This window comes from Oncorhynchus mykiss, chromosome 15, assembly GCF_057628025.1.
Source record: "Oncorhynchus mykiss isolate SJ-2025 chromosome 15, ASM5762802v1, whole genome shotgun sequence".
NCBI classification, from domain to species: Eukaryota; Metazoa; Chordata; class Actinopteri; order Salmoniformes; family Salmonidae; genus Oncorhynchus; species Oncorhynchus mykiss.
Window position 1 is genome coordinate 13652501 of NC_143036.1, and position 27500 is coordinate 13680000.

The 27500-nt window shown below is 46.7% G+C and overlaps 1 protein-coding gene across 1 annotated transcript in view; it reads left to right on the forward strand.

The window, feature by feature from the left end:
* LOC110515947 (contactin-associated protein-like 2) overlaps positions 1-27500 on the forward strand; it is a 304164-nt gene that overhangs the window by 247790 nt on the left and 28874 nt on the right. The window contains exons 18-24 of the mRNA XM_036943719.2: positions 1408-1578; positions 7439-7657; positions 11069-11157; positions 11986-12133; positions 15618-15848; positions 16447-16580; positions 16857-16950. Coding sequence (XP_036799614.2) covers positions 1408-1578; positions 7439-7657; positions 11069-11157; positions 11986-12133; positions 15618-15848; positions 16447-16580; positions 16857-16950 — 1086 coding nt within the window. The remainder of the gene's footprint in view (positions 1-1407; positions 1579-7438; positions 7658-11068; positions 11158-11985; positions 12134-15617; positions 15849-16446; positions 16581-16856; positions 16951-27500) is intronic.

Genomic DNA, 27500 nt, shown 5'->3' on the forward strand with positions numbered 1-27500 from the left:
GGGGGAACAGAGAGAGAGGGGAACCGAGAGAGAGAGAGAGGGGAGAAAACAGAGAGAGAGGGGGACAGAGAGAAAGAGAGAGAGAGAGAGAGAGAGAGGAACCGAGAGAGAGAGAGAGAGAGGGGGGGGAACAGAGAGAGAGAGAGAGGGGGGGACAGAGAGAGAGAGAGAGAGAGAGAGAGAGAGAGAGAGAGAGAGGGAGAGAGAGAGAGGGGGGGACAGAGATAGTGGGAAACCGAGAGAGAGGGAGAGAGAGAGGGGGGGAGGGAACAGAGAGACAGAGGGAAACCGAGAGAGAGAGAGGGGGGGAACAGATAGAGAGAGGGGGGGAACAGAGAGAGAGAGAGAGAGAGAGAGAAGGAAACCGAGAGAGCGAGAGAGAGAGGGAAACCGAGAGAGAGAGAGAGAGAGGGGGGAAACAGAGAGAGAGAGAGAGAGAGGGGGGGGGACAGAGAGAGAGAGAGAGAGAGAGAGAGAGAGCGAGAGAGAGAGAGAGAGAGGGGGAACAGAGAGAGAGAGAGAGGGGGGGGACAGAGAGAGAGAGAGAGAGAGAGAGAGAGAGAGAGAGAGAGGGGGGGGGGAACAGAGAGAGAGAGGGGAACCGAGAGAGAGAGAGAGAGAGGGGGGGGGGGGGGAACAGAGAGAGAGAGGGGAACCGAGAGAGAGAGAGAGAGAGCGAGAGAGAGAGAGAGAGAGAGGGGGGGGGAACAGAGAGAGAGGGGGGGGGGGACAGAGAGAAAGAGAGAGAGAGAGAGAGAGAGGAACCGAGAGAGAGAGAGAGAGGGGGGGGAACAGAGAGAGAGAGAGAGGGGGGACAGAGAGAGAGAGAGAGAGAGAGAGAGTAGAGAGAGAGAGAGAGAGAGGGAGAGAGAGAGAGTTGGGGACAGAGATAGTGGGAATCCGAGAGAGAGAGAGAAACGGAAACCGAGAGAGGAGGGAAAGAGAGCGAGATAAAAGCGAGGGGAGCGGGACAGAGAAGGGTGAGGGAGAGAGATTTAATGTTATTCAGGGCACGGCTGGAAGTGACAGATGCATCTGCCACCACACACACATACACAGTCACAGTCTCGTGTCTCTGTGTGAAGAGACCGGCCTTTTGGAGCTTCACATAGATCTCACTGAATCGATAACATACATGCTCTTTCTCTCTCTTTCTCTCTCACATTATCTGTCCTCTCCTCTTTTCCTTCTTTATCATCTTCCCCCTCCTCCTGCCAAAAATATGCAGAGAGAGAAAGAGAGAGAGCGACAGAGAGAAACAGAGCGAGACAGAGAGAGAGAAAGAGAGAGATTAATTGAAAAGCTGAACCCCGTGCCATGAGCTTTTGTTCGTACAAAGGTCATCTGACATTCTCTGTGTCTCTTTCTCCTCTTCTATCTCTCTGCGTTTCCTCTGCTTTTTCCCAGATAACTACTGGAACGCGGCGTCGTTCACCACGCCCTCCTCCTACCTGCATTTCTCCACCTTCCAGGGAGAGACCAGCGCAGACATCTCCTTCTACTTCAAGACCAGCGCTCCCTACGGGGTGTTCCTGGAAAACCTCGGCAACACTGACTTCATACGCCTCGAACTCAAATGTTAGTTACTGGACCTTTTTCTCTCTTTTGGCCGTCTTTTGTTCCGTGGCTTCTTCTTCTTCCCATGTTTCTCCTTTCATTGACCTCTCTGTATTTTCAGGAGGACGTTCTCTCTCTCTTTCATCTGTTTTCGTTTCTCCCTTTTCCCTCTACAACCCTCCACCCTTCCTGCACTGTATGAAACATCTGAAGTTTCTGTTCAGACTGTAAAACTTTTCTGAGACAGTTTCCCCTTAGTTCTCTATGTGGCTTTTAAGAGATGATTGACATGTCATATGCTTTATGTGCCTATGCTCTAATGACTCAAATTAAATGTCTAAATGGCCATTCAATCGGATTCAGATTGAGAATGTTAAATTCCTGGGGATCAAATTTAACCACAGTTCTTTTACGACGAGACGGCTATTTAACCAGAGTGGCTGTCAATTTGATGATGGATGACAAATTACATTTCAGCAATTTCAAAGAGCTTTAGGTTTAATGGGGGCAACTAACCTCATCCACCCACCATTTTGTGGCACAGTGTTTAGTAGTAATGTATACCAGCTACCTGGTATCACGTTTTAGGGAAGACCCAGATGCAGACAGTGTCGAAGTAACAAAAGCGTATTACTCGAACAGGGGGCAGCCAAAACGACAGGTCAAGACCAGGCAGAGGTCAGTAATCCAGATCAGAGTCCAAAAGGTATAGAATGGCAGGCAGGCTCAGGGTCAGAGCAGGCAGAATACTCAAAACTGGGAAAAATAGAAAACAGGAACTAGAAACAGACTGGAGCAAGGGGGGAAACGCTGGTAGGCTTGACAAACAAAACAAACTGGCAACAGAAAAACAGAGAACACAGGTATAAATACGCTGGGGATAATGGGGAAGATTGCGACAACCATAGGGGTGTGGAGACAAAGGCAAGCTAGGTGGGCCCTACCACGAATCTCCTCGGCCTCGAGCCGCTCCAGGGTGCCACCGTGTTCTCCAAGCTGGGCCTACGGAACGCCTACCACCTTGTGTGGATACGGGAAGGGGACGAGTGGAAGACTGCCTTCAACATGGCCAGTGGTCACTATGAGTATCTGGTCATGCCATTTGGCCTTACCAATGCACCAGCTGTGGTCCAGGCTCTAGTTAATGATGTTCTCAGTGACGTTCTCAGTCCTCGTATTCTCCCGCTCCACCCGAGAACATGTGCTCCACGTCTGGCAGGTTCACCAATGCCTCCTGGAGAACCATTTTTTTGTGAAATCAGAGAAGTGCGGACTCCTTTGCTCCACCATCTCCTTCCTGGATTACATCATCGCTGCAGGGAGTGTACAGATGGATCCCGGGAAGGTGGGAGTGGTGGTGAATTGGCCCCAGCCTACGTCCAGGGTGCAGCTGCAATTTTTCCTGGGATTCGCCAACTTGTATCGTTGCTTTATCCAGGGGTACAGCACCCTGGCCTCCCACTGTCTGCACTCACCACTCCCAAGGTTCCGTTCACGTGGTTCCCAGCTACTGACCGGGCGTTCCGAGATCTCAAATACCATGTCACCACAGTTCCCATCTTGGTTCATCCTGACCCGTCCCGCCAGTTCGTGGTGGAGGCCAAAACTTTGCCCTGCACCTCAAGTTACATCCCTGCGCCTTCTTCTCCAAACGCCTCAACGCCACAGAGAGGAACTACGATGTGGGGAATCGTGAGCTTCTCACGGTGAAGATGGCATTGGTGGAGTGGAGGCACTGGCTGAAGGGGGCGGAACATCCGTTCATTGTGTGGACCGACCATAAGAACCTGGAATATCTCCGCACCGCCAAGCTTCTCAATTCCAGGCAAGCTAGGTGGGCCCTGCTTTTCAGTGGCAACAGACAAACAGAGAACACAGGTATAAATACACTGGGGATAATGGGTAAGATGGGCGACACCTGGATTGGGGAGGAGACCAGCACAAAGACGAAAAAGATCAGGCTGTGACACCTGGGGGGAAGCACGTCAGATATCTTGGCTTACTAATACTGTATAACACCTACTTAGGACATACACTTTACACACCTCCTCCACCAGCTGGCATGTCTTTCTCTGTCTCTCCATTTCTCTCTGAAAAGATGTTGTTGAATATTCATGTGTGATTCCGAGTTGTGAATGAGCATTAATTTTGTCGGAGTAGAAATCATTTATTTCTGCCTCTCATCTTTCAGCCGTTCTGCCTCTCATCTTTCAGCCATTCTGCCTCTCATCTTTCAAAGCACTCTCTCAAGGGTGAGGTGTGTGTCCCTGTCCTTTTTTCTTTTGTTAAGAGAAGGAGAGATGTTGCGTGGGATGGGATAGAGAGAGAGATGGAGAGATGTTGCGGGGGATGGGATAGAGAGAGAGATGGAGAGATGTTGCGGGGGATGGGATAGAGGGAGAGATGGAGACAGAGAAGGAGAGATGTTGTGGGGGATGGGATAGAGGGAGAGATGGAGACAGAGAAGGAGAGATGTTGTGGGGGATGGGATAGAGGGAGAGATGGAGACAGAGAAGGAGAGATGTTGCGGGGGATGGGCTAGAGAGAGAGATGGAGAGATGTTGCAGGGGATGGGATAGAGGGAGAGATGGAGACAGAGAAGGAGAGATGTTGCGGGGGATGGGATAGAGGGAGAGATGGAGACAGAGAAGGAGAGATGTTGCGGGGGATGGGCTAGAGAGAGAGATGGAGAGATGTTGCAGGGGATGGGATAGAGGGAGAGATGGAGACAGAGAAGGAGAGATGTTGCGGGGGATGGGATAGAGGGAGAGATGGAGACAGAGAAGGAGAGATGTTGTGGGGGATGGGATAGAGGGAGAGATGGAGACAGAGAAGGAGAGATGTTGTGGGGGATGGGACAGAGAGAGAGATGGAGACAGAGAAGGAGAGATGTTGTGGGGGATGGGATAGAGGGAGAGATGGAGAGAGAAGGAGAGGTGTTGTGGGGGATGGGATAGAGGGAGAGATGGAGACAGAGAAGGAGAGATGTTGTGGGGGATGGGATAGAGGGAGAGATGGAGACAGAGAAGGAGAGATGTTGTGGGGGATGGGATAGAGGGAGAGATGGAGACAGAGAAGGAGAGATGTTGTGGGGGATGGGATAGAGAGAGAGATGGAGACAGAGAAGGAGAGATGTTGTGGGGGATGGGATAGAGGGAGAGATGGAGACAGAGAAGGAGAGATGTTGTGGGGGATGGGATAGAGGGAGAGATGGAGACAGAGAAGGAGAGATGTTGTGGGGGATGGGATAGAGAGAGAGATGGAGACAGAGAAGGAGAGATGTTGTGGGGGATGGGATAGAGGGAGAGATGGAGACAGAGAAGGAGAGATGTTGTGGGGGATGGGATAGAGGGAGAGATGGAGACAGAGAAGGAGAGATGTTGTGGGGGATGGGATAGAGGGAGAGATGGAGACAGAGAAGGAGAGATGTTGCAGGGGATGGGATAGAGGGAGAGATGGAGACAGAGAAGGAGAGATGTTGTGGGGGATGGGATAGAGGGAGAGATGGAGACAGAGAAGGAGAGATGTTGTGGGGGATGGGATAGAGGGAGAGATGGAGACAGAGAAGGAGAGATGTTGTGGGGGATGGGATAGAGAGAGAGATGGAGACAGAGAAGGAGAGATGTTGTGGGAGATGGGATAGAGGGAGAGATGGAGACAGAGAAGGAGAGATGTTGTGGGGGATGGGATAGAGGGAGAGATGGAGACAGAGAAGGAGAGATGTTGTGGGGGATGGGATAGAGGGAGAGATGGAGACAGAGAAGGAGAGATGTTGCAGGGGATGGGATAGAGGGAGAGATGGAGACAGAGAAGGAGAGATGTTGTGGGGGATGGGATAGAGGGAGAGATGGAGACAGAGAAGGAGAGATGTTGTGGGGGATGGGATAGAGGGAGAGATGGAGACAGAGAAGGAGAGATGTTGTGGGGGATGGGATAGAGAGAGAGATGGAGACAGAGAAGGAGAGATGTTGTGGGAGATGGGATAGAGGGAGAGATGGAGACAGAGAAGGAGAGATGTTGTGGGGGATGGGATAGAGGGAGAGATGGAGACAGAGAAGGAGAGATGTTGTGGGGGATGGGATAGAGGGAGAGATGGAGACAGAGAAGGAGAGATGTTGTGGGGGATGAGATAGAGGGAGAGATGGAGACAGAGAAGGAGAGATGTTGTGGGGGATGGGATAGAGAGAGAGATGGAGACAGAGAAGGAGAGATGTTGTGGGGGATGGGATAGAGAGAGAGATGGAGACAGAGAAGGAGAGATGTTGTGGGGGATGGGATAGAGGGAGAGAGAGATGGAGACAGAGAAGGAGAGATGTTGTGGGGGATGGGACAGAGAGAGAGATGGAGACAGAGAAGGAGAGATGTTGTGGGGGATGGGATAGAGGGAGAGATGGAGACAGAGAAGGAGAGATGTTGTGGGGGATGGGATAGAGAGAGAGATGGAGACAGAGAAGGAGAGATGTTGTGGGGGATGGGATAGAGGGAGAGATGGAGACAGAGAAGGAGAGATGTTGTGGGGGATGGGATAGAGGGAGAGATGGAGACAGAGAAGGAGAGATGTTGTGGGGGATGGGATAGAGGGAGAGATGGAGACAGAGAAGGAGAGATGTTGTGGGGGATGGGATAGAGAGAGAGATGGAGACAGAGAAGGAGAGATGTTGCGGGGGATGGGATAGAGGGAGAGATGGAGACAGAGAAGGAGAGATGTTGTGGGGGATGGGATAGAGAGAGAGATGGAGACAGAGAAGGAGAGATGTTGTGGGGGATGGGATAGAGGGAGAGATGGAGACAGAGAAGGAGAGATGTTGTGGGGGATGGGATAGAGGGAGAGATGGAGACAGAGAAGGAGAGATGTTGTGGGGGATGGGATAGAGGGAGAGATGGAGACAGAGAAGGAGAGATGTTGCGGGGGATGGGATAGAGGGAGAGATGGAGACAGAGAAGAGGGAGATTTGTTGGAGTTTGTCCAAGTCGTGCTCAGGCCCACAATAGATTAGTTAGTCTGTTTTCACACTGGGGCTCCGTGTTTGACTGTGTTTCACTCAGCTAACAGAGGCTAAACTGACTCTCTGTTGTTTCTGGAGGGAGAGAAGAGGGAGATTAGTTAGTCTGTTTTTAGACTCTGTGTTTGACTGTGTTTCACTCAGCTAACAGAGGCTAAACTGACTCTGTTGTTTCTGGAGGGAGAGAAAAAGGAGATTATAACATTGGTTATAACATTGGTGATCAGTGTGTGATTGAGAGGGGAGAAGGGAGAGTAACTCACACACATCCTTTAGGTTGTAACATCTGGACTGAACAGGTGGCTAGTGGCATGTTTATGCACACACACTCACACACACACACACACACACACACACAAACACACACACACACACACAAACACACACACAAACACACACTCACACACACACACACACACACACACACACACGCACACACGCACACACGCACACACAGTCACACACCTCTACCAACACACACACTCCTCTACACACACACACACTCACACACACACTTCTCTCTTTCATCTTGTGTGCGTGTGTGTGTATGCGTGTGTGTGCGTGGGTGTGTGTTTATCAATCTTTTGGTGAATTAGCTTTTGAATTAGCTTTTGGTGAATTAGCCATCAAACACTGAGTGCAATCATATTCACAGTAAAGCTGAAATCTATAAGTTCAAAGACTACATAAATAATGAGACATTACTAGATATCGAACTGTAGAATTTCAGGGAGGACAACTGGAAAACAATGACTTATGAGATGAAAAATGTTGACTATTATAAACCAAAGGTACTTTATGCATTGAAATAAATAGATTCAATGTGGTTGGTCGTTTGTGGACATGGTGCCGATTAACGTTGTCTTCCTCTTCTCAAGCTCCTACTGTTGTCTCGTTCTCCTTTGATGTGGGGAACGGTCCCGTGGAGTTGGCCGTCCATTCAGCCACGCCCCTCAACGATGACCAATGGCATCGTGTGATGGCGGAGCGGAACGTGAAGGAGGCGGTGCTACAGCTGGATCTGAACTATAGGGAAACTCGTCCCGCCCCTCCACAGGGACACACAAGACTAGAGCTGTTTAGTCAGCTTTATGTGGGTAAGAGAAAGACACACACATACACACACACACACACACACACACACACACACACACACATACACACATGCACGCTCACACACCAACAGAAAAAGAGTGCAATACTATGCTACGTTTTAATTTCATTCAACAGTATTGCCAATATTTTTACTTTACAAAATGAAATAATTTGGTGATATAGTTTGTGCCAGTATAATGGCAGGTAGTCTAGTGGTTTGAGTGTTGCGCCAGGAACCAAAAGGTTGCTAGATCAAATCCCCAAGCTGACAAGGCAGAAATACATTGTTCTGCCCCTGAACAAGACAGTTAACCCACTGTTCCTAGGCTGTCATTGAAAATAAGAATTTGTTCTTACCTGACCTGCCTAGTTAAATAAAGGTAAAATAAATTAGTAAGAGCCACAGTTTCTTTATGTTTCCCAAAGTAGGTTCTCTGAAGCTTTGACACGAATGGGGATAATGAAGATAAGCTCTTGAGGTTTCATCAGATATCACACTGTTTCACACACACACACGGCTGATGTTAACAAAGTTAAAGGAATTATGTGAGTACAACTAACCTAATTCACTTAGTCCTGACTCTTAATCTTTATGACTGTGTTAGAGTATTAACAGTAACAGAGGATTAAGACTTTTCAACAGCACACAGAGACAATGGATTAGGTCCTCGTTATGACACACAGAATGGCTATGCATGTACATTGTGATATTTGGATTGTTTCCTCCGCTCCCTCTCTTCTCGACACAAAGACTGTGAAGGTCATTAGCAGCAGAGGAGACCAGAAGTTAAAGAGCTGAATGGCTGGTCTTTATCTGTTCCTTTCACTCCTCTGTCTCAGCCTGCTGACCTGCCAATACTTTAACACTGACGACAGGAATGAAACTGGATTTAGGATGGAGAGAAAAACTGCTGAGTTTGAATTAAATTATCTTTCCTTCCTTCCTTTCTCTCTCTGACTCTGAAAAGTTATTTTCCGTTGAGACACTTCTCAATTCCAATCAGACATTCCAAAATCTGATAGTTCTGAATTCCAATAAGACATTCCAAATTCCATCATCTCATCAGTTTTTGGCAGATTGGATGGAAGAACATTATCACACTGCAGCTTCCTGAATTGCCAGAGGGGATTAATAAAGTTGTATTGAATTGAATCGAATTAAAGTAAATAGAATCGATCTTCATATGCCACCGTTAACCACACAGCCATACAGGCACATATTGATTTGTGATAGGAAACTTTAATAACAGCTTATAAAGACTGATACAACTCATAGTTTGGCTATCTCATCTGCATGTATAGTAGGTTTCAGGGAACCAACTCGCTGAATAACCCCTCGGGGATCAATCTATCAATCTAATCGACATCAGATCATCAACTAAACCCAATCAGTTCTTCCATCACCTCCATACAGCCATGGGACCTATTAGTTTATGTTGGATCAGAGAGGAGCACTATGAAACTCCTGACGGTGTCTCTCTAGCAGATCATCAGCATGTGTCAGAGCAGTGAGGGTATTTGCCTGGTCGGGGGAAATTGAATCAGGCTCAGATGGGATCTACAGTGGGTGTGATTTGCATTCTAAAACGGGTGTTTAAACACAGAGGTACAGGGGGAAAAACAGCCGGATATCTCACCTAGGTGGTTCCTACATGATTTGGGTTATTTACGTGTGATATTATTTGGTAATGAGTTATATTTTAAATGTTGATATTGTATTGCATTATTTCATACCTTTTCTGCATGTTTTTCATGTTGTTATTTTTCTCTTTGTTTCTCTTTGTTATTTGTTGCATCTCCTCGTCTCACCGTGTGTGTGACTGGCTCGGTCGCTGCATGTGTGTGTTATGTGTGTGTGTGTGACTGGCTCGGTCGCTGCATGTGTGTGTTATGTGTGTGTGTGTGTGACACGGTGTTTGTGATGCAACTCTCACAGGGAAGCCTGCTTCATTGACCTGCAAAGACAGTAGGTAACATTAACGTGTGAATATACTGAACAAAAATATAAACCCAACATGTAAAGTGCTGGTCCCATGTTTCATGAGCTGAAATGAAAGATCCCAGAAATGTTCCATTTGCACATAAAGCTTATTTCTCTCGAATTTTGAGCACAAATTTGTTTACATCCTTTTTAGTGAGCATTTCTCCTTTGCCAAGATAATCCATCCACCTGACAGGTGTGGCATATCAAGAAACTGATTTTAAAAAGCATGATAATTACACAGGTGCACCTTGTGCTGGGTACAATAAAAAGCCACTCTAAAGTGTGCAGTATTATCACACAACACAATGCCACAGATGTCTCAAGTTTAGGGAGCGTGCAATTGGCATGCTGACTGCAGGAATGTCCACCAGAGCTGTTGGCAGATAATTGAATGATAATTTCTCTACCATAAGCCACCTCCAACATTGTTTTAGAGAATCTGTCACCCGGACAGCTGATGAAACTGAGGAGTATTTCTGTCTGTAACAAAGCCCTTTTGTGAGGAAAAACTCATTCTGATTGGCTGGGCCTGGCTCCCCAGTGGGTGGGCCTGGTCCCAAGTCATGTGAAATCCATAGATTAGGGCCTAATGAATTTAATTCAATTGAGTGACTTCCTTCTATGAACTGTAACTCATTCAAATCTATGAAATTGTTGCATGTTGCGTGTATATGTTTGTCAGTATAGAAACAGATGTATAATATACATATAGCTATAGTTGATGACTTTCAGTTTATGTCCATGCAGTCTTTTCCATTTCATGCAGGGCCACTGGTGGGTCTTCTGGTCTGTGACCATGCTTGCTAATGTCTCTCCTGGCCTTGGTATGCACTGTGTGGCTCAGAGAGGGAAGGTATTCTACTGGATATTGTGTGTGAGGGTGTGTGTGTGGGGGGGGGGGGGGGGGGGGGGGTGAAAGTGGAAAGTGGGGGTCTCCCCCTAAACAGTGCTGTCCTAATGAATATAATATGCTAGTTCATTAGTACATCATTACAGAGTCATTTACCTATGGAGGCAGCCAGAATGAGGCCAGGAGTGCACCACACACACACACATTAAAACACACACACACATTAACACACACACACACACACATTAACACACACTGGCACACGACTTGAATGGTGGGCAACTCCAGTCCTGGAGGGCCACAATGTCTGCCTGATGTTGATCTGGCTAAATGGGTGTGTGACATCTCCAGCCAATCAGCCGCACTAATATATCAATTAAGTGCCAAGGTGAGGTTAAATAGGGCTGGAGCGCCTCTCCTCTAGCCTGTTAATTCACTGTGACCATCAACAGTCATATATGCCCCAAGCTCAACCTCGAGGGTAATTATCTCTATTCCTAGCACAAAATTCATCTTATCTCTCTTTGTTCTCTCTCTCTCTCTATGTTCTCTCTCTTCTCTCTCTCTCGCTGTCTCTAGGTGCAGCAGGAGGTCAGAGGGGGTTTCTGGGATGCATTCGCTCCCTCAGGATGAATGGTGTGACCCTTGACCTTGAAGAGAGGGCCAAGGTGACGATTGGTTGATTGATTTCCTTTATTTCATCATCTAAAAATACATCAAGTTGTTCTCTTTACTAACGCAAATGAAGAGCATCCAAAAGTCAAACTCTCCCTATCTCTCTCTCTCTCCCTGTCTCTCTCTCCATTTCCATCTCTCTCTCTCCCTCTCTCTCTCTCTCTCCATCTCTCTCTCCCTATTGCTCTCTCCATTTCCATCTCTCTATCTCTCCCTATCTCTCTCTCTCTCCCTATCTCTCTCCATTTCCACCTCTCTCTCTCCCTCCCTCTCTCTCCATTTCCATATCTCCCTCTCTCGGTATCTCTCTCTCCCTATCTCTCTCTCTCTGTCTCTCTCTCTCCATCTCCCTCTCTCCCTATTGCTCTCTCCATTTCCATCTCTCTCTCCATCTCTCCCCCTACTCTCTCTCCCCATTTCCATCTCTCTCTCCATCTCTCCTCCTTCTCTCTCTCCCAATTTCCATCTCTCTCTCTCCATCTCTCTATCCAATTTCCATCTCTCTCTCCATCTCTCTCCCCATCCCTCTCTCTCCATCTCTCTCTCCATTTCCATCTCTCTCCATATCTCTCTCGCTATCTCTCTCTCCCTTTCTCTCTCTCCATCTCTCTCTCTTCATCTCTCTCTCGCCATCTCTCTCCATCTCCCTCCCTCTCTCTCCATCTCTCTTTCCATCTCTCTCTCTCCATCTCCATCCCTCTCTCTCCATCTCTCCTTCCATCTTTCTCTCCATCTCCATCCCTCTCTCTCCATCTCTCTCCATCTCCATCCCTCTCTCTCCATCTCTCTCTCTCCATCTCTATCCCTTTCTCTCTCTCTAGGTAACTCCAGGTGTAAAGCCAGGCTGTCAGGGTCATTGTACCAGTTATGGGATGTACTGCAGGAACGGAGGAAAGTGTGTGGAGAAATATAATGGCTACTCCTGTGACTGCACTGCCACGGCATACGACGGACCCTTCTGCACCAAAGGTGAGAGCTAATCGCTAAACCCTGAAATTACTGCTATGCTATTGGACGGTGTAACCAGCAGCCTTTGTTTACGGGGGAACGGCAACATTTACTCGGAAGTAAGAGTTGGTTTCTCTCAGTCGCAGTGAGACTTCATAGCAAGAAAGTTGACACATGAATTCATTTGTTTCCTAAACTTAAGCTTGTTTTCCTGTGTTTTACGCCAGTCGGGGGTGACGACACTGGGAGTATGTGTCAGATGACAGCATGTGGGAATAGAAAACATAAAACAGGAATATGCAAAGTAGCTGACATGAAAGGACCTCCCCAGTGTTGTGTGTGTGTGTGTGAACTGAAAATGAGGTATTGAATGTAATGGAAACTAGTGTGTGCATGAGTGTTTATTTATCTACACGTGAGTGTGTGTTATACCCTTCAGATACTCCAGAGGATCCTCTCCCCCTGCTCCCTCTGTTCTCCTGTCTGTGTCATATGAGTGCAGTCATAATATGAATAAGAATATTATTATCAGTCATAATTGCGAAAGCGTATTTCCATTATATCCCTATTTACACCTGGTAGAATAGGTAGAATATTATTATCAGGACTGTTTCATTCTGCTGCTACTGTACTGCCTTTCCATGGGGTCACAGACAGACAACTATGACTGTGAACAACACACACACACACCACTTACAACAGAGGGTGATGTTCTATTCTCATCAGCATCTCTGCTGCCTCTAGTTACAAACATAGCAACCTCTCCCTCAATGTCAGTAAGACCAAGGAGCTGATCGTGGACTATAGGAGGAAGAAGGAAGAGCGCTTCAAGTTCCTTGGCGTCCACATTGCTGAGGACTTAACATGGTCCACACACACCAACACAGTCGTGAAGAGGGCACGGCGGCGCCTCTTCCCCCTCAGGAGGCTGAAAGATTTAGCATGGATCCTCAACAAGTCCTACAGCTGCACCATCGAGAGCATCTTGACTGGCTGCATCACCGCTTGGTATGGAAATGCACCGCCCTCGACCGCAAAGCGCTAGACAGGGTGGTGCGGACAGCCCAGTACACTAGGGCCGAGACAGCTTCTACCCCAAGCCATAAGACTGCTAAAAAGCCAGACTGCAAAATAGTAAATGAATGGTACCCAAACTATCTGCAACACTATCTGCACTGACCCTACATACACTCACCAGACTTTATATCCGCACCATATACCCTGAATATACAAAACATGCTCTTTCCATGTCACAGACTGACCAGGTGAATCCAGGTATAAGCTATGATCCCTTATTGATGTCACTTGTTGAATCCACTTCAATCAGTGCTGATGAAGGGGAGGAGACGGGTTAAAGAATGTTTTTTCACGCTCCACAGTTTCCCTTGTGTATCAAGAATAGTCACTTTACTCTGCCTTCATGTACATATCTACCTCAAATACCTTATCGTACGCACTACCCTCTGTTGCACGTTGTGGTCGGATGCCTAGCACTTACTATACCAAGCGGTGATACAGCCAGTCAAGATGCGCTCAGTGGTGCAGCTGTAGAATTATGTTGAGGTTCTGAGGGCCATGCCGAATCTTTTCAGCCTCCTGAGGGGGAAGAGGTGTTGTCGTGCCCTTTTCATGACTGTGTTGATATGTGTGAATGGACACTGGGGAACTTGAAGCTCTCGACCTGCTCGACAACAGCACCTTCGATGGGATGGAGGTGTGTTCGGCCTTCCTTTTCCTGTAGTCCATGATCAGCTCCTTTGTCTTGCTGACACTGAGGGAGAGGTTGCTGTCCTGGCACCACACGGCCAGGTCTCTGACCTCCTCCATGTAGGTTGTCTTATTGTCGTCGGTGATCAGGCCTACAGCCGTTGTTTCGTCTGCAAACTTAATGATGATGTTGGAATCGTGCGTGGCCACACAGTCATGGGTGAACAGGGAGTACCGGAGGTGACTAAACACACACCCCTGAGGGTCCCCCATGGCGGATGTATTGTTGTCTACCCTTACCACCTGGGGGCGGCCCATCAGGAAGTCCAGGATCCAGTTGCAGAGGGAGGTGTTTAGTCCCAGGGTCCTTAGCTTAGTGATGAGCTTGGAGGGCACAATGGTGTTGAACACTGAGCTGTAGTCAATGAACAGCATTCTCACGTAGTTGTTCCGTTTGTCCAGGTGGGAAAGGGCATTGTGGTGTGCAATAGAGATTGTGTCATCTGTGGATCTGTTGGAGCGGTATGTGAATTGGAGTGGGTCCAGGGTGTCTGAGATGTTGGTGTTGATGTGAGCCACAACCAGCCTTTCAAAGCATTTCATGGCTACAGATGTGAGTGCTACAGGGCGATAGTAATTTAGGCAGGTTACTTTGGCGTTCTTGGGCACAGGGTCTATGGTGGTCTGCTGGAAATTACAGACTGGGTCAAGGAGATGTCAGTGAAGACACTTGCCAGTTGGTCAGCGCGTGTTCTGAGTACGTGACCTGGTAATCCGTCTGGCCCCTGCGGCCTTGTGAATGTTAACTTGTTTAAAGGTCTTGCTCACATCCACTACGGAGGGCGTGATCACACAGTCATCCAGAACAGTTAGTGCTCTCATGCATAGTTCAGTGTTGCTAGACTCGAAGCGCGTAGAAAAGGTATTTAGCTCGTCTGGTAGGCTTGAGTCACTGGGCAGCTCTCTGCTGGGTTTCCCTTTGTAATCTGTGATAGTTTACAAGCCCTGCCACATCCGACGAGCCGTTGTAGTAGGATTCGATCTTGGTCCTGTATTGACACTTTGCCTGCTTGATGGTTTGTCGGAGGGCGTGGCAGGATTTCTGATCAGCGTCTGGATTAGAGTCCCGCTCCTTTAAAACAGCAGCTCTAGCCTTTAGCTCAGTGCGGATGTTGCCTGTAATCCATGGCTTCCATGTACGTACGGATGGGGACGATGTCATCGATGCACGTATTAATGAAGCCAGTGACTGATGTCACCAGCTGTCAGAGCAGCTCACAAATCACTGCACCTGTGCATAGCCCATCTGTAAACAGCCCATCTATCTGCCTACCTCATCCCCATGTACCATTCCAGTGTTTAATTGCTATATTGTAATTACTTCGCCACCATGGCCTATTTATTGCCTTAACTTACCTCATTTGCACTCACTGTATATCGACTTTTTGTTTTCTTTTGTTCTACTGTATTATTGACTGTATGTTTTGTTTATTCCATGTGTAACTCTGTGTTGTTGTATGTGCCGAACTGCTTTGCTTTATCTTGGCCAGGTCGCAGTTGTAAATGAGAACTTGTTCTCAACTAGCCTACCTGGTTAAATAAAGGGGAAAATAGAACATGTGGTATACTCCCTCAATGTCATTGGCCGTATAGCTACATTTTTGTGTATTTTATTTTATTCCTGTTGTGTTACTATTTGAAACTCTGCTTTGTTGGGAAGGGCTTGTAAGCAAGCGTTTCACCGTAAAGCCCCCACCAGTTGACCTTCTGCGTATATGTGTTCTCTCCTCTCTCTAAGATGTGGGGGGCTTCTTTGAGGCGGGCACTCTGGTGAGATACAACTTCCTGTCAGAGGCAGCGGCAGCCAATCAGGACGCAAGGTTCCTTGCCCAACCTTTGACTGCACAGGAAGTGAATCTGACAGGAGAAGCAGTAGCGTTTAGCTTCAGTACGTCCAACACACCAGCTATACTGCTGTACGTCAGCTCCAAGACACAAGACTACCTGGCGCTGGTGCTACGGCAGAATGGTGAGACACTGACACATACAGACACAAGACAACCTGGGGCTGGTGCTACGGCAGAATGGTGAGACACTGACACATACAGACACAAGACTACCTGGCGCTGGTGCTACGGCAGAATGGTGAGACACTGACACATACAGACCTGGCGCTGGTGCTACGGCAGAATGGTGAGACACTGACACATACAGACCTGGGGCTGGTGCTACGGCAGAATGGTGAGACACTGACACATACAGACCTGGCTCTGGTGCTACGGCAGAATGGTGAGACACTGACACATACAGACCTGGGGCTGGTGCTACGGCAGAATGGTGAGACACTGACACATACAGACCTGGGGCTGGTGCTACGGCAGAATGGTGAGACACTGACACATACAGACCTGGCTCTGGTGCTACGGCAGAATGGTGAGACACTGACACATACAGACACACTTATCAACACACACACACAGACACGTGGGCTCTGCCTCTCAGGTATGTTGCAGATGCATTATGTAAGGTCTCTCATTGGGTGTGTGTGTGCGTGTGTGTGCGTGTGTGTGCGTGTGTGTGCGTGTGTGTGCGTGTGTGTGTGTGTGTGTGTGTGTGTGTGTGTGTAGGAACTCTCCAGGTGCGGTATAACCTGGGCGGTCTCAAGGAGCCGTTCACCATAGACGTGGACCAGCGTAACCTAGCCAACGGACAGCCACACACTATCAACATGTCCAGAATCAACAGGACTATCACCATACAGGTATGCACACACACACACACACACACACCTTCTCTCCGCAGTCCAAGCATAGTCTATGATGACTTCAGACATGTCCATTTCTAACCACAAGAGGGAGACAAAAGCCTCTCTAATTGTCACAGGACTTGAGGGATTTACAATGGCTTGATGCTTTATGGATATGAGAAGGCCCGTTTGTACAAAGATCCACAACGATGTTGATGATTGACTATGGAAATGGTTCAGTGGTTTGCATCATGATCTTCTCTCTCTCCCTCATGCTCTCTTCATCTCCAGTTGGACCACTACCCCCCTGTCAGCTACTCTCTCCCAGAGGCATCAGACACACAGCTCAACCTGGTCAAGACATTGTTCCTGGGGAAGGTATTTGGTGAGTACAGGCATCGCATACGTGTATTTGACAGAGGTCTGCTTGGCCCTGGCAGAGAATGTAGGCCTATTCAGAGAGCAGCAACAGGATCTGTACAGATGTATTGTAGTTGCTCTGTGTGTCCACTAGAGGGAACTAGAAGACTGTTTTTCACCAGGACACCAGGTCGTGGAAGAAGTCTATTGTTGTCAGACAGGGTTTTCACACATTTTAGTCTGGTTTGGTTTCTGTAACATGTTCAATGGGTACCTTTTGCTTCAGATGTAAATATGTTATGTAGAACAGGCATGCTCCTCTGTAGAATAATAGGGATTCATGTCAGCTCTATACAAGACATTTCTATCTGCAACATTCACAATGTTGTGCCCTCCTGAACAAGACTTTAGTGCAGTATAGTATTCCTTACTCCTGGTCACTGCTTTGGTTTCCAATCCTCCTGGTTTCCATGACTCCTGGTTTCCATGACTCCTGGTTTTCCACGACTCCTGGTTTTCCATGACTCCTGGTTTTCCACGACTCCTGGTTTTCCACGACTCCTGGTTTCCATGACTCCTGGTTACCATGACTCCTGGTTTCCACGACTCCTGGTTTCCATGACTCCTGGTTGTCCTGCTCTGTTCTGGGCTGGTGGCAGTCAGTGAGGTAGAAGGAATGGCTGAGTTCCCTTCCTAGCAAGATGTACAGCAGACTAATACCACAGGGAATAATGCCCCTTTCCTTGTCACACACACACACACACACACACACACACACACACCAACGTAACCCCATCTGGAACTGCAGAGCTGCCATTTTAAGACTGAAGGACACAACAGAGGCCAAACTCATCATCTCGCCCAGTTTGTATTTTCAAAACATAATTCATACACAATCTGGATTTATTTCCAAATGGATTTTAGGCAACAACAAAAACAACAAAGATGGGGGTCTCTTTGCAGTTCTGTTCTGACCAACATTCTGGCACACCACTCAGAAACAGCATATTCTTGCTCTCAATACTTGCATCTCAATGTGAAAAAAACTGTTTGCATGTTCTTCACAAAGAGGGCAACAGATGCTACTGAGCCAGATGTCTATGTGTCAGGGGAGAAGCTCCAGGTGGTATCCGATTTTAAGTCCCTTGCATCATACTTGATTCCAACCTCTCTTTTAAAAAGCATGTGAAAAAGGTAATTCAATTAACCAAATCTAACCTAGCTATTTTCAGATGTATACGAAATTGTTTGACTACAGAGGTAGAAAAACTGTACTTCAAATCTATGATACTCCCCCACTTAACATACTGCTTGACTAGTTGGGCCCAAGCTTGCTGTACAACATGAAAACCTATTCAGTCTGTCTACAAACAGGCTCTCAAAGTGCTTGATAGGAAGCCCAATAGCCATCATCACTCTTACATCCTCAGAAAGCATGAGCCCCTGAGTTGGGAAAATCTTGTGCAATACACCGACGCATGTCTTATATTCAGTATCCTAAATGGCCTGGCTCCCCCTCCACTCAATATTTTTGTTAAACAGGAAACCCAAACATATGGCAGCAGATCCACAAGGTCTGCCATGAGAGGTGACTGTATAGTTCCCTTAAGGAAAAGCACCTTTAGTAAATCCACTTTCTCTGTGAGAGCTTCCCATGTCTGGAATACACTGCAATCAGACACACATAACTGCGCCACATATCACACTTTCACAAAAGGCTTGAAGACATGGCTAAAGGTCAATCAGATTTGTGAACATGGTTCCTAGCTGTGTGTTGCTGCTTTCCATGTCTGTTGTCTGTAGCTTGTGAGGTGTGGAAACACTTTTATGAATTTTGTCTTGCTGCTTTTTGTTCTATGTTGCTTTGTCTGTATGCTACGTCTTGCTTGTCCTATGTTGCTCTGTCTGTATGTTCCATCTTGTTTGTCCTGTGTTGCTCTGTCTGTATGCTATGTCTTGCTTGTCCTATGTTGCTCTGTCTGTATGCTACGTCTTGCTTGTCCTATGTTGCTCTGTCTGTATGCTACGTCTTGCTTGTCCTATGTTGCTCTGTCTGTATGCTATGTCTTGCTTGTCCTATGTTTCTCTGTCTGTATTCTATGTCTTGCTTGTCCTATGTTGCTATTGCCCAGGGACTGCGGTTGAAAGTTAGCCGGCTGGCTAAAACCGACACTTTTACTGAAACGTTGATTAATGTGCACTGTCCCTGTAAAAATAAAATGAACTCAACTCAACCATATCATCAAAATTAAGGGACATGGGCAGCTGTGAGGAGGAGGGTTTATTCTCCAGGTCTGTAACCGTTTTCCACAACTTCTTGGGGTTGGACCCACAGAGAGAGAACTGCTCCTTAAAGTAATTACCTTTGACCTTCTGGAAGCTCAGGCCTGAGTGCACTTATTTCACATTTGCTTCCGGCCTGAGGAGGGAAACATGAAAAGAGGTTGAGATCTGGTAGTTGGTGGGGAATTGTATACGGTAAGTTACCTTATTAATCCTTCAGAAGACCTTGAAGGGTCCCACAAACCGGGGGCTCAGCTTCCGGCAGGGTAGGCGGAGCAGGAGTTTCCTGGTGGAGTGCCAGACGCGGTCACGAGGATGGACAGTGCGCTGGAGCCTCGCGTGGGTGTCAGAAGGGTCCCACAAACCAGGGGCTCAGCTTCCGGCAGGGTAGGCGGAGCAGGAGTTTCCTGGTGGAGTGCCAGACGCGGTCACCAGGATGGACAGTGCGCTGGAGCCTCGCGTGGGTGTCAGAAGGGTCCCACAAACCAGGGGCTCAGCTTCCGGCAGGGTAGGCGGAGCAGGAGTTTCCTGGTGGAGTGCCAGACGCGGTCACCAGGATGGACAGTGCGCTGGAGCCTCGCGTGGGTGTCCGAAGGGTCCCACAAACCAGGGGCTCAGCTTCCGGCAGGGTAGGCGGAGCAGGAGTTTCCTGGTGGAGTGCCAGACGCGGTCACCAGGATGGACAGTACGCTGGAGCCTCGCGTCGGTGGCGGTTGTAAAACCATCAAAAAGGGAGAGATCATTTACAAAGTCTATGGACAGATGTGACCAAGTCCGCTTAGGCACAGGAAGGGGAAGTAGTTTCCCTGCTGGAGCGCGCCAGGGAGATTTGGATTGGATACATACGGTGCAGGAGTTGACATAGTGGCAGCTTTGCACACTCTTGGCATTCTCTCAATCAGCTTCACCTGGAATGTTTTTCCAACAGTCTTGAAGGAGTTCCCACATATGCTGAGCACTTGTTGGCTGCTTTTCCTTCACTCTGTAGTTCAACTAATCCCAAACCATCTCAATTGGGTTGAGGTCGGGTGATTGTGGAGGCCAGGTCATCTGATGCAGCACTCCATCACTCTCCTTCTTGGTCAAATAGCCCTTACACAGACTGGAGGTGTGTTGGGTCATTGTCCTGTTGAAAAACAAATGATAATCCCACTAAGCCCAAACCAAATGGGATGGTGTATCGCTTCTGAATTCTGTGGTAGTCATGCTGGTTAAGTGTGCCTTGAATTCTAAATAAATCACAGACAGTGTCACCAGCAAAGCACCCCCATTCCATCACACTTCCTCTTCCATGCTTCACCTTGGGAACCATACATACGGAGATCATACGTTCACCTACTCTGTGTCTCACAGACACGGCGGTTGGAACCAAAAATCTCAAATTTGGACTCATCAGACCAGGGGCCGACTGAAACTATAATTCAGGCCAGGAATTTGACTCCATCCCAGGCCACCCTGTTCACGCAAACCACCAGACAGCTAATTTTGTAGTCCAACCCTATTTGTTGATGTAACGGGTACCAAACTAGTTATACATTTGGCCACTATGTTCATCTGGGAAGAAAGTTATCCACATTACAAAACATTTGGGACTGACCATCAAGTAGCCTATCTGAACACTGAGTTTTGCTAGGTATGCTGTGGCTATGGGTGCACCCTCAAAAACTCACTAGGAATACACCAATCATAACACATACAAATGTACAAGGCTAGACACACAAAACCATTAGCCTACACTTTTTAAAAAGCAAATGAGATATACAGAGTTATCTCAAATGATTATCTTTATATTCCAGCGTATCAAAAGTATCAGAACACTTCACACACACACATTCACCGAATGTGAACGTAAGCTACAACAATGTATAATACTAAAGTTGAAAAAGCACTCCTCTACAAAAAAATGTAGATTACAATGTTCACTCACTGGTGTCCATAAAGCAAACAGCACAACAATAAACACATCTATACACTCAGTCAATGAAATTGAACATTGGCTACATAACTGCAAGTATAATATGAAAGTCCAAAAAACATGCCTCTGTACAAAAGCTTTAACTCACAGCAAATTTTCTTTCACCCTTGTCAGCCTGTTCAGGAAGAGTCATAGCATAGCTACTTCAGAGTAACCAGTAAGTAATTACCACTAGTAAATCAGTAGGTGGCACAGTAACTCACTGCTCTCTGACATTTTGTCAATGACATCATCTTTGTCAAGTCCCCTAAGAATCTCCTTCTCTGTTACAATCAAAATGAACCCTTTAAGGTTCTCTTGAGTGAGGGAGGTTCTTAGGTGGTTCTTCACGAATCTCAGGGTGGAGAAGGTCCTCTCACAAGCCACCTGAGTGATGGATAGGGTGAGGAGTAACTTGTAGCCCAAACCAATGATGTGATACGCATCCGTGAGCAGATTCTTCTGAGAGGAGAAGATAGCAGCATATCGGGCAGTTTTACATGTGGAACAACTTCTGCTCACCAACTACACACTTTCATCAGGATGATCAAAGCCTTCCCATGATTCATCACTGGCAGGGGTGGCCCTGGTGTTGTACTCCTCCAATGGTGACCGTTTCAGGCTTTCCCACTGTTGTGCAAGGCTGATCAGTTCAGCCTGCAATGCCTCAACAGTGGCATGTTCATCAAATTCCAGGAAGCATTTGCTGAGCTCCTTCATGGCTGTCTTTTCTCTGATCTCAGGAAAATGCTTCAGGATTCATGCAGGAGACATCTGTACACAGCACTGCATCTGCTGCATAACGTCAGTGAATACTTTCAACAACAGTGACCAGTACCACATTGTGGGTCTTGATTTTGTAATCCATGTCTGCATTAGCAATGGGCTCGTCTTCTGCCAACTCACCTGGTTTTCTCTTCTCTTTTTGTTGTTCTCTTCTCTGGGAGAACAGTCTGAGCTTCGACATCACAGCTCTTCCAGAATGCCATTGGCTCACTCAACAAAGTTGTCTACTGCCGTCACCAAGTGCTGTGCTGTTACGATATCCATGCCACTTATTTGCAAGTATTTAGAGAGAGGGGACGTCTGCTCAAAAAAACCTCACACTTTAGGAGAGCATCCTTGTACCCTTGGGCCTTGCTTCGGGTGGCAGGTTTTATGGTCACATCCTTTTCAATTCTTTCCATAATGATGACCACATCCGTGTAAAGTGCACGGTCAGGCTTTGCAAAGCTTCCAAATACTTTCTTCAAGGCCTCGTCTTTGGCCCACCAGCGTGTTTCACCAATTACATCAAGCCGTCTGTGTCTCCTGTCCTCACTGGTTTCCTCCCATAGCTTCATGCGCTTGTAGGAATCTCGAACAAACACTGCAATGTCATTAATAGTGAGAAAAGGGATTCACTTGCCACAACACACCTAGTGGTGTCAGTTAGCACAAGGTTGAGGACATGTGAGTAACACCATATGGTTACTTGGTTATGAGACTCTTCTGTGAGCAATGCAGTGAAGCCCCTGTATTGTCCCTGCATATTAGCTTCTCTGTCTGTTGCATTACCAACACACTGTTTGATACCTATGTCCATCTTCTCAAGGGTCTGTTTCATAAGGTCCACAATGTACTGTCCAGTTGATGACTCACAGTCATTGACCGCAATGAGTCTCTCGAGGACCACATCAGTGACATATCACGGAACTACTGCACACTGGTCTTTGGATGTTAAATCCTGTGTTGTGTCCATTTGTATTGAGAACATCCCTGTCTTTCTCACTTCAACAGCAATTGTCTGCTGAATCAACATTCTGATGACGTTAATGACTTTATTTGCTGTTGTTTTGGACATCATAGTTACCAAGGACCCTCTTCCTTTACTTCCCACCTGCTTCTTGCTCTTCTCAATGCTCTGCTAACATGCTCTTGTCGGCAGACATGCTCTCTGCGCTTTTAACGGACCTCTGAGACTATCACAGTGCAGGTGCATTTATACGGAGACTTGATTACACACAGGTGGATTGTATTTATCATCATTAGTCATTTAGGTCAACATTGGAGTTTGCTGCACTGAAAGTAAAGGGGCTGTTTACTGCACTGAATGTAAAGGGGCTGAATAATTTTGCACGCCCAATTTTTCAGTTTTTGATTTGTTAAAAAAGTTTGAAATATCCAATAAATCTCGTTCCACTTCATGATTGTGTCCCACTTGTTGTTGATTCTTCACAAAAAAATACAGTTTTATATCTTTATGTTTGAAGCCTGAAATGTGGCAAAAGGTCGCAAAGTTCAAGGGGGCCGAATACTTTCACAAGGCACTGTAATTCCTGTAAAACACACTGTAAAACTGTTTAGCCTACCGGCCATTGTGTCACTATTATTAGCTAGGCTACTTAGCTAACCATGCTGGGTGTCGTGTGTGTGTTTTAGTTAGTGTTTTTGACTGACTTGGTTCCTTACTTCCTTCCTTTTTTATTCTCTCCCTCTCTGCTCCACCTTTCCTTTTCTGACCGTCCATTTCGCCGTGCGTGTAAAATGTTTTTGGTAGAGAAGCAGGTAGACGGTTGCAATGAGCGTCGCGGAGAGACGGGGACACTGCAGCGAGAGAGTGAGAATCATGCCTGATGCGTGGATTCTCCTTCAACTCATTCCCGCTTGTATATTATCGCTGGTCAAGTTGACTGTTCACGACAGACCAAAACGACCCTTAGGCCACCGGGAAATGTCCCGGGGCTCCCAACGGCCAGTCCGCCACTGCATCAGACCAAAGGACAGATTTCCACCGGTCTAATGTCCATTGATTGTGTTTCTTGGCGCAAGCAAGTCTCTTCTTATTATTGGTGTCCTTTAGTAGTGGTTTCTTTGCAGCAAATCGACCATGAAGGCCTGATTCATGCAGTCAGTTATTTCAACTCTGTGAAGCATTTATTTGGGGCTGGTAACTCTAATGAACTTATCCTCTGCAGCAGAGGTAACTCTGGATCTTCCTTTCTGGTGGCGGTCCTCATGAGAGCCAGTCATTATTGCGCTTGATGGTTTTTGTGACTGCACTTGAAGAAACGTTCAAAGGGTGGCTATTTGAAGTGGCTGTTTGAAGAATCTCAAATATTAAATATATTTTGATTTGTTTAACACTTTTTTTGTTTACTACATGATTCCATATGTGTTATTTCATAGTTTTGATGTCTCCACTATTATTCTACAATGTAGAAAATAGTAAAAATAAAGAAAAACCCTTGAATGAGTAGGTGTGTCCAATCGTTTGACTGGTACTGTTGATGCGCTCTGAAGGGCAGGTAGCAGGAACGGGATCCCTCTCCAGAGCGGATGTCCACATCTACGTCCCAACACACGGTACCAACGATTTGGGAGGACAGATTGATAGGCTGGAGGGCACTCACAGGACCCTCCACCAATGTGGATCCACAGGATGCGGGAAAGTAGGTCCTCCGGCAGGTCCTCCGGTGATTCTCAAGTTGCAGCCACAGGAGACCGAGGATTCCTTTGTGTACGGGTGCCGTGGTGATGAGGAAGGGAAGGCTGTCCTGGTGCATGCGTCCCACGGTGAGGGTGAGTGGTGCTGTGATGTACTTAATTGTGCCAGATCCCAATGGTCGCGTATCCAGGGCAGGAGAGGAGAGCAGGTATGAAGTTAAGTTCAGGGAGGATGAGAGGGCCTGGTCGATGAAGATCCCAGTGGCACTGGAGTCCACTAGAGCTGTAGAGACAACACTTGAGAGACAGCCAGCCAGTGAAATGGGAACCAGAAAGGGTTTGGTGGAAAACAATGATAATTCTTATGACTACCCTGGGAGACGGAAGGTCACAGGGCCGCTCCTCTGCTCTAGTGGTCCCCGGGTTGGGACTCACCGGACACCGCTGAAGCTGGTGCCCCTCCTGGCCACAGATCCCCAGTTGTCTCCGGCGATGCAGCCCTGCCGCAGAGAGGTGTGTGGCCCCTACCTCCATGGGTTCAGGCTCTTCCTCAGGACAACCAAAGGAGAGAGGCGAGGGGCGAGGTGGACACCGGCGCTCCAGAAGAAGATTTTCCAGACGGGTGGCCATCGCGATGAGAGTGTTAAAGGAAATATTGTCATCCCGACATGCCAACTCCGTCTGGACCTCCTCGCACAGTCCACTGGGGAATAGAATGTGGAGCGCCGGGTCATTCCTTCCACTGGAGGCTGCCACAGCCCGAAAGGTAGTTTAATAATGAGAATAAGCAGATTGCTAAACAACCATTTTGAGGTCGTGACATATATTTTAAGTCAAAATTGTAACTCGGCCATTCAGGAATATTGACTGTCTTCTTGGTAATCAACTCCAGTGTAGATTTGGCCTTGTGTTTTAGGTTATTGTCCTGCTGAAAGGTGAATTCATCTCCCAGTGTCTGGGGGACAGCAGACTGAACCAGGTTTTCCTAGTATTTTGCCTGTACTTAGCTACATTCCGTTTCTTTTATCCTGAAAAACTCCTCAGTCCTTCACGATTCCAAGCATACCCATAACATGATGCAGCCACTACTATGCTTGAAAATATGGACAGTGGTACTCAGTAATATTTTGTATTGGATTTGACACAAACATAACACTTTGTATTTAGGGCAAAACGTGAATTGCTTTGCCAATTTGTTTGCAGTATTACTTTAGTGCCTTGTTGCAAATAGGATACATGTTTTGGAATATTTTTATTCTGTACAGGCTTCCTTAATTTAATTCTGCCAATTAGATTAGTATTGTGGAGTAACTACAATGTTGTTGATCCATCCTCAGGTTTCTCCTATCACAGTCAATTAAACTCTGTAACTGTTTTAAAGCCTGTTAGCGCCAGGCATTTAATTAGAAAGCAGGTACAGCAGGCACAGCCTGTCATGCTAGTTACCTAGCTAACGAACTTGCTAGCTAGTTTGCTAACTTATCTAGCCAGCTAAGTGAGGAAACGTGACTATGACATGGCTGTTTGCAATGTGCATAGCAAGTTTGATTTGTTTTCCATTATTATTATCTACATGTTAAAACTAGCTGGCAAACTACTCGCCATAAAAACAACATCCGCTAGCTAGCTACTCCCACTCACGTTGCGATCTCGGGCTGAATAATAGTCTTCAATGCTAATATTCTCCTTCAATGTGCCACTCAAGTAAGCTTAGAGCGCCGTCTGTGGGGCAAACACTGAAAAATTAAAAGACTGGCTTTCAGGATCTTATAGCTCAATGGTTGGAAAGATGAAATGGGAAGCAGAAGAGGGGGAGAAAGACAATAAGAGGAGATTCGGAGGAGCAGAGGGTCCGGGTGAAACTAGAGACAGAAAAATATTCAAAATGTGTCGTGTTAGTCATCAGAAGGATTTGAAAGTGTGTGTGTATATGCTATAAGCAGTATAATGAAACAATGCTTTTTATTTATTATTATCTCTGTTTATGTGTGTCATTCCTGTAAGGCAGTCATGTCTAAGAGTGTTGAATGGCACATTATCTCCCCATACATGGAGAGAGAGAGAAAGCCATCATCAGAGAGATGAACCTAGAGACGAGCAAGCTGGTCCTGGGGCTCTGTTCACAAACAGTCCCCAGACAGCAACACAATTAGACCTTTCCAAATCATGAGAAAATAAAAAGATAATTACTTGACAGAATTGACTAAAAAAACTGAGCAAGCTAGAATGCTGTTTGGCCCTAAACAGAGAGTACACAGTGGCATAATACCTGACCACTGTGACTGACCCAAACTTAAGGAAAGCTTTGACTATGTACAGACTCAGTGAGCATAGCCTTGCTATTGAGAAAGGCCGTCGTAGGCAGACCTGGCTCTCAAGAGAAGACAGGCTATGTGCTCACTGCCCACAACATGCATTTCCTAACCTCCTGCGCAATGTATGACTATATTAGAGACACATATTTCCCTCTGATTACAAAGATTCACAAAGAATTTGAAAACAAACCTGATTTTGATAAACTCCCATATCTATTGGATGAAATACCACAGTGTGCCATCACCGCAGCAAGATGTGTGACCTGTTGCTACAAGAAAAAGGTGAAAAAAAGTGAAGAACACACACCGTTGTAAATACAACCCATATTTATGCTTATTTATTTTCCCTTTTGTTCTTTAACCATTTGTACATCGTTACAACACTGTATATATACATAATATGACATTTGTAATGTCTTTATTCTTTTGGAACTCCTGTGAGTGTAATGTTTACTGTTCATTTTTATTGTTTATTTCACATTTGTATATTATATTTGGCAATGTTAACATATGTTTCCCATGCCAATAAAGCTGCTTGAATTGAGAGAGAGAGAGAGAGAGAGAGAGAGAGAGAGAGAGAGAGAGAGAGCGAGAGAG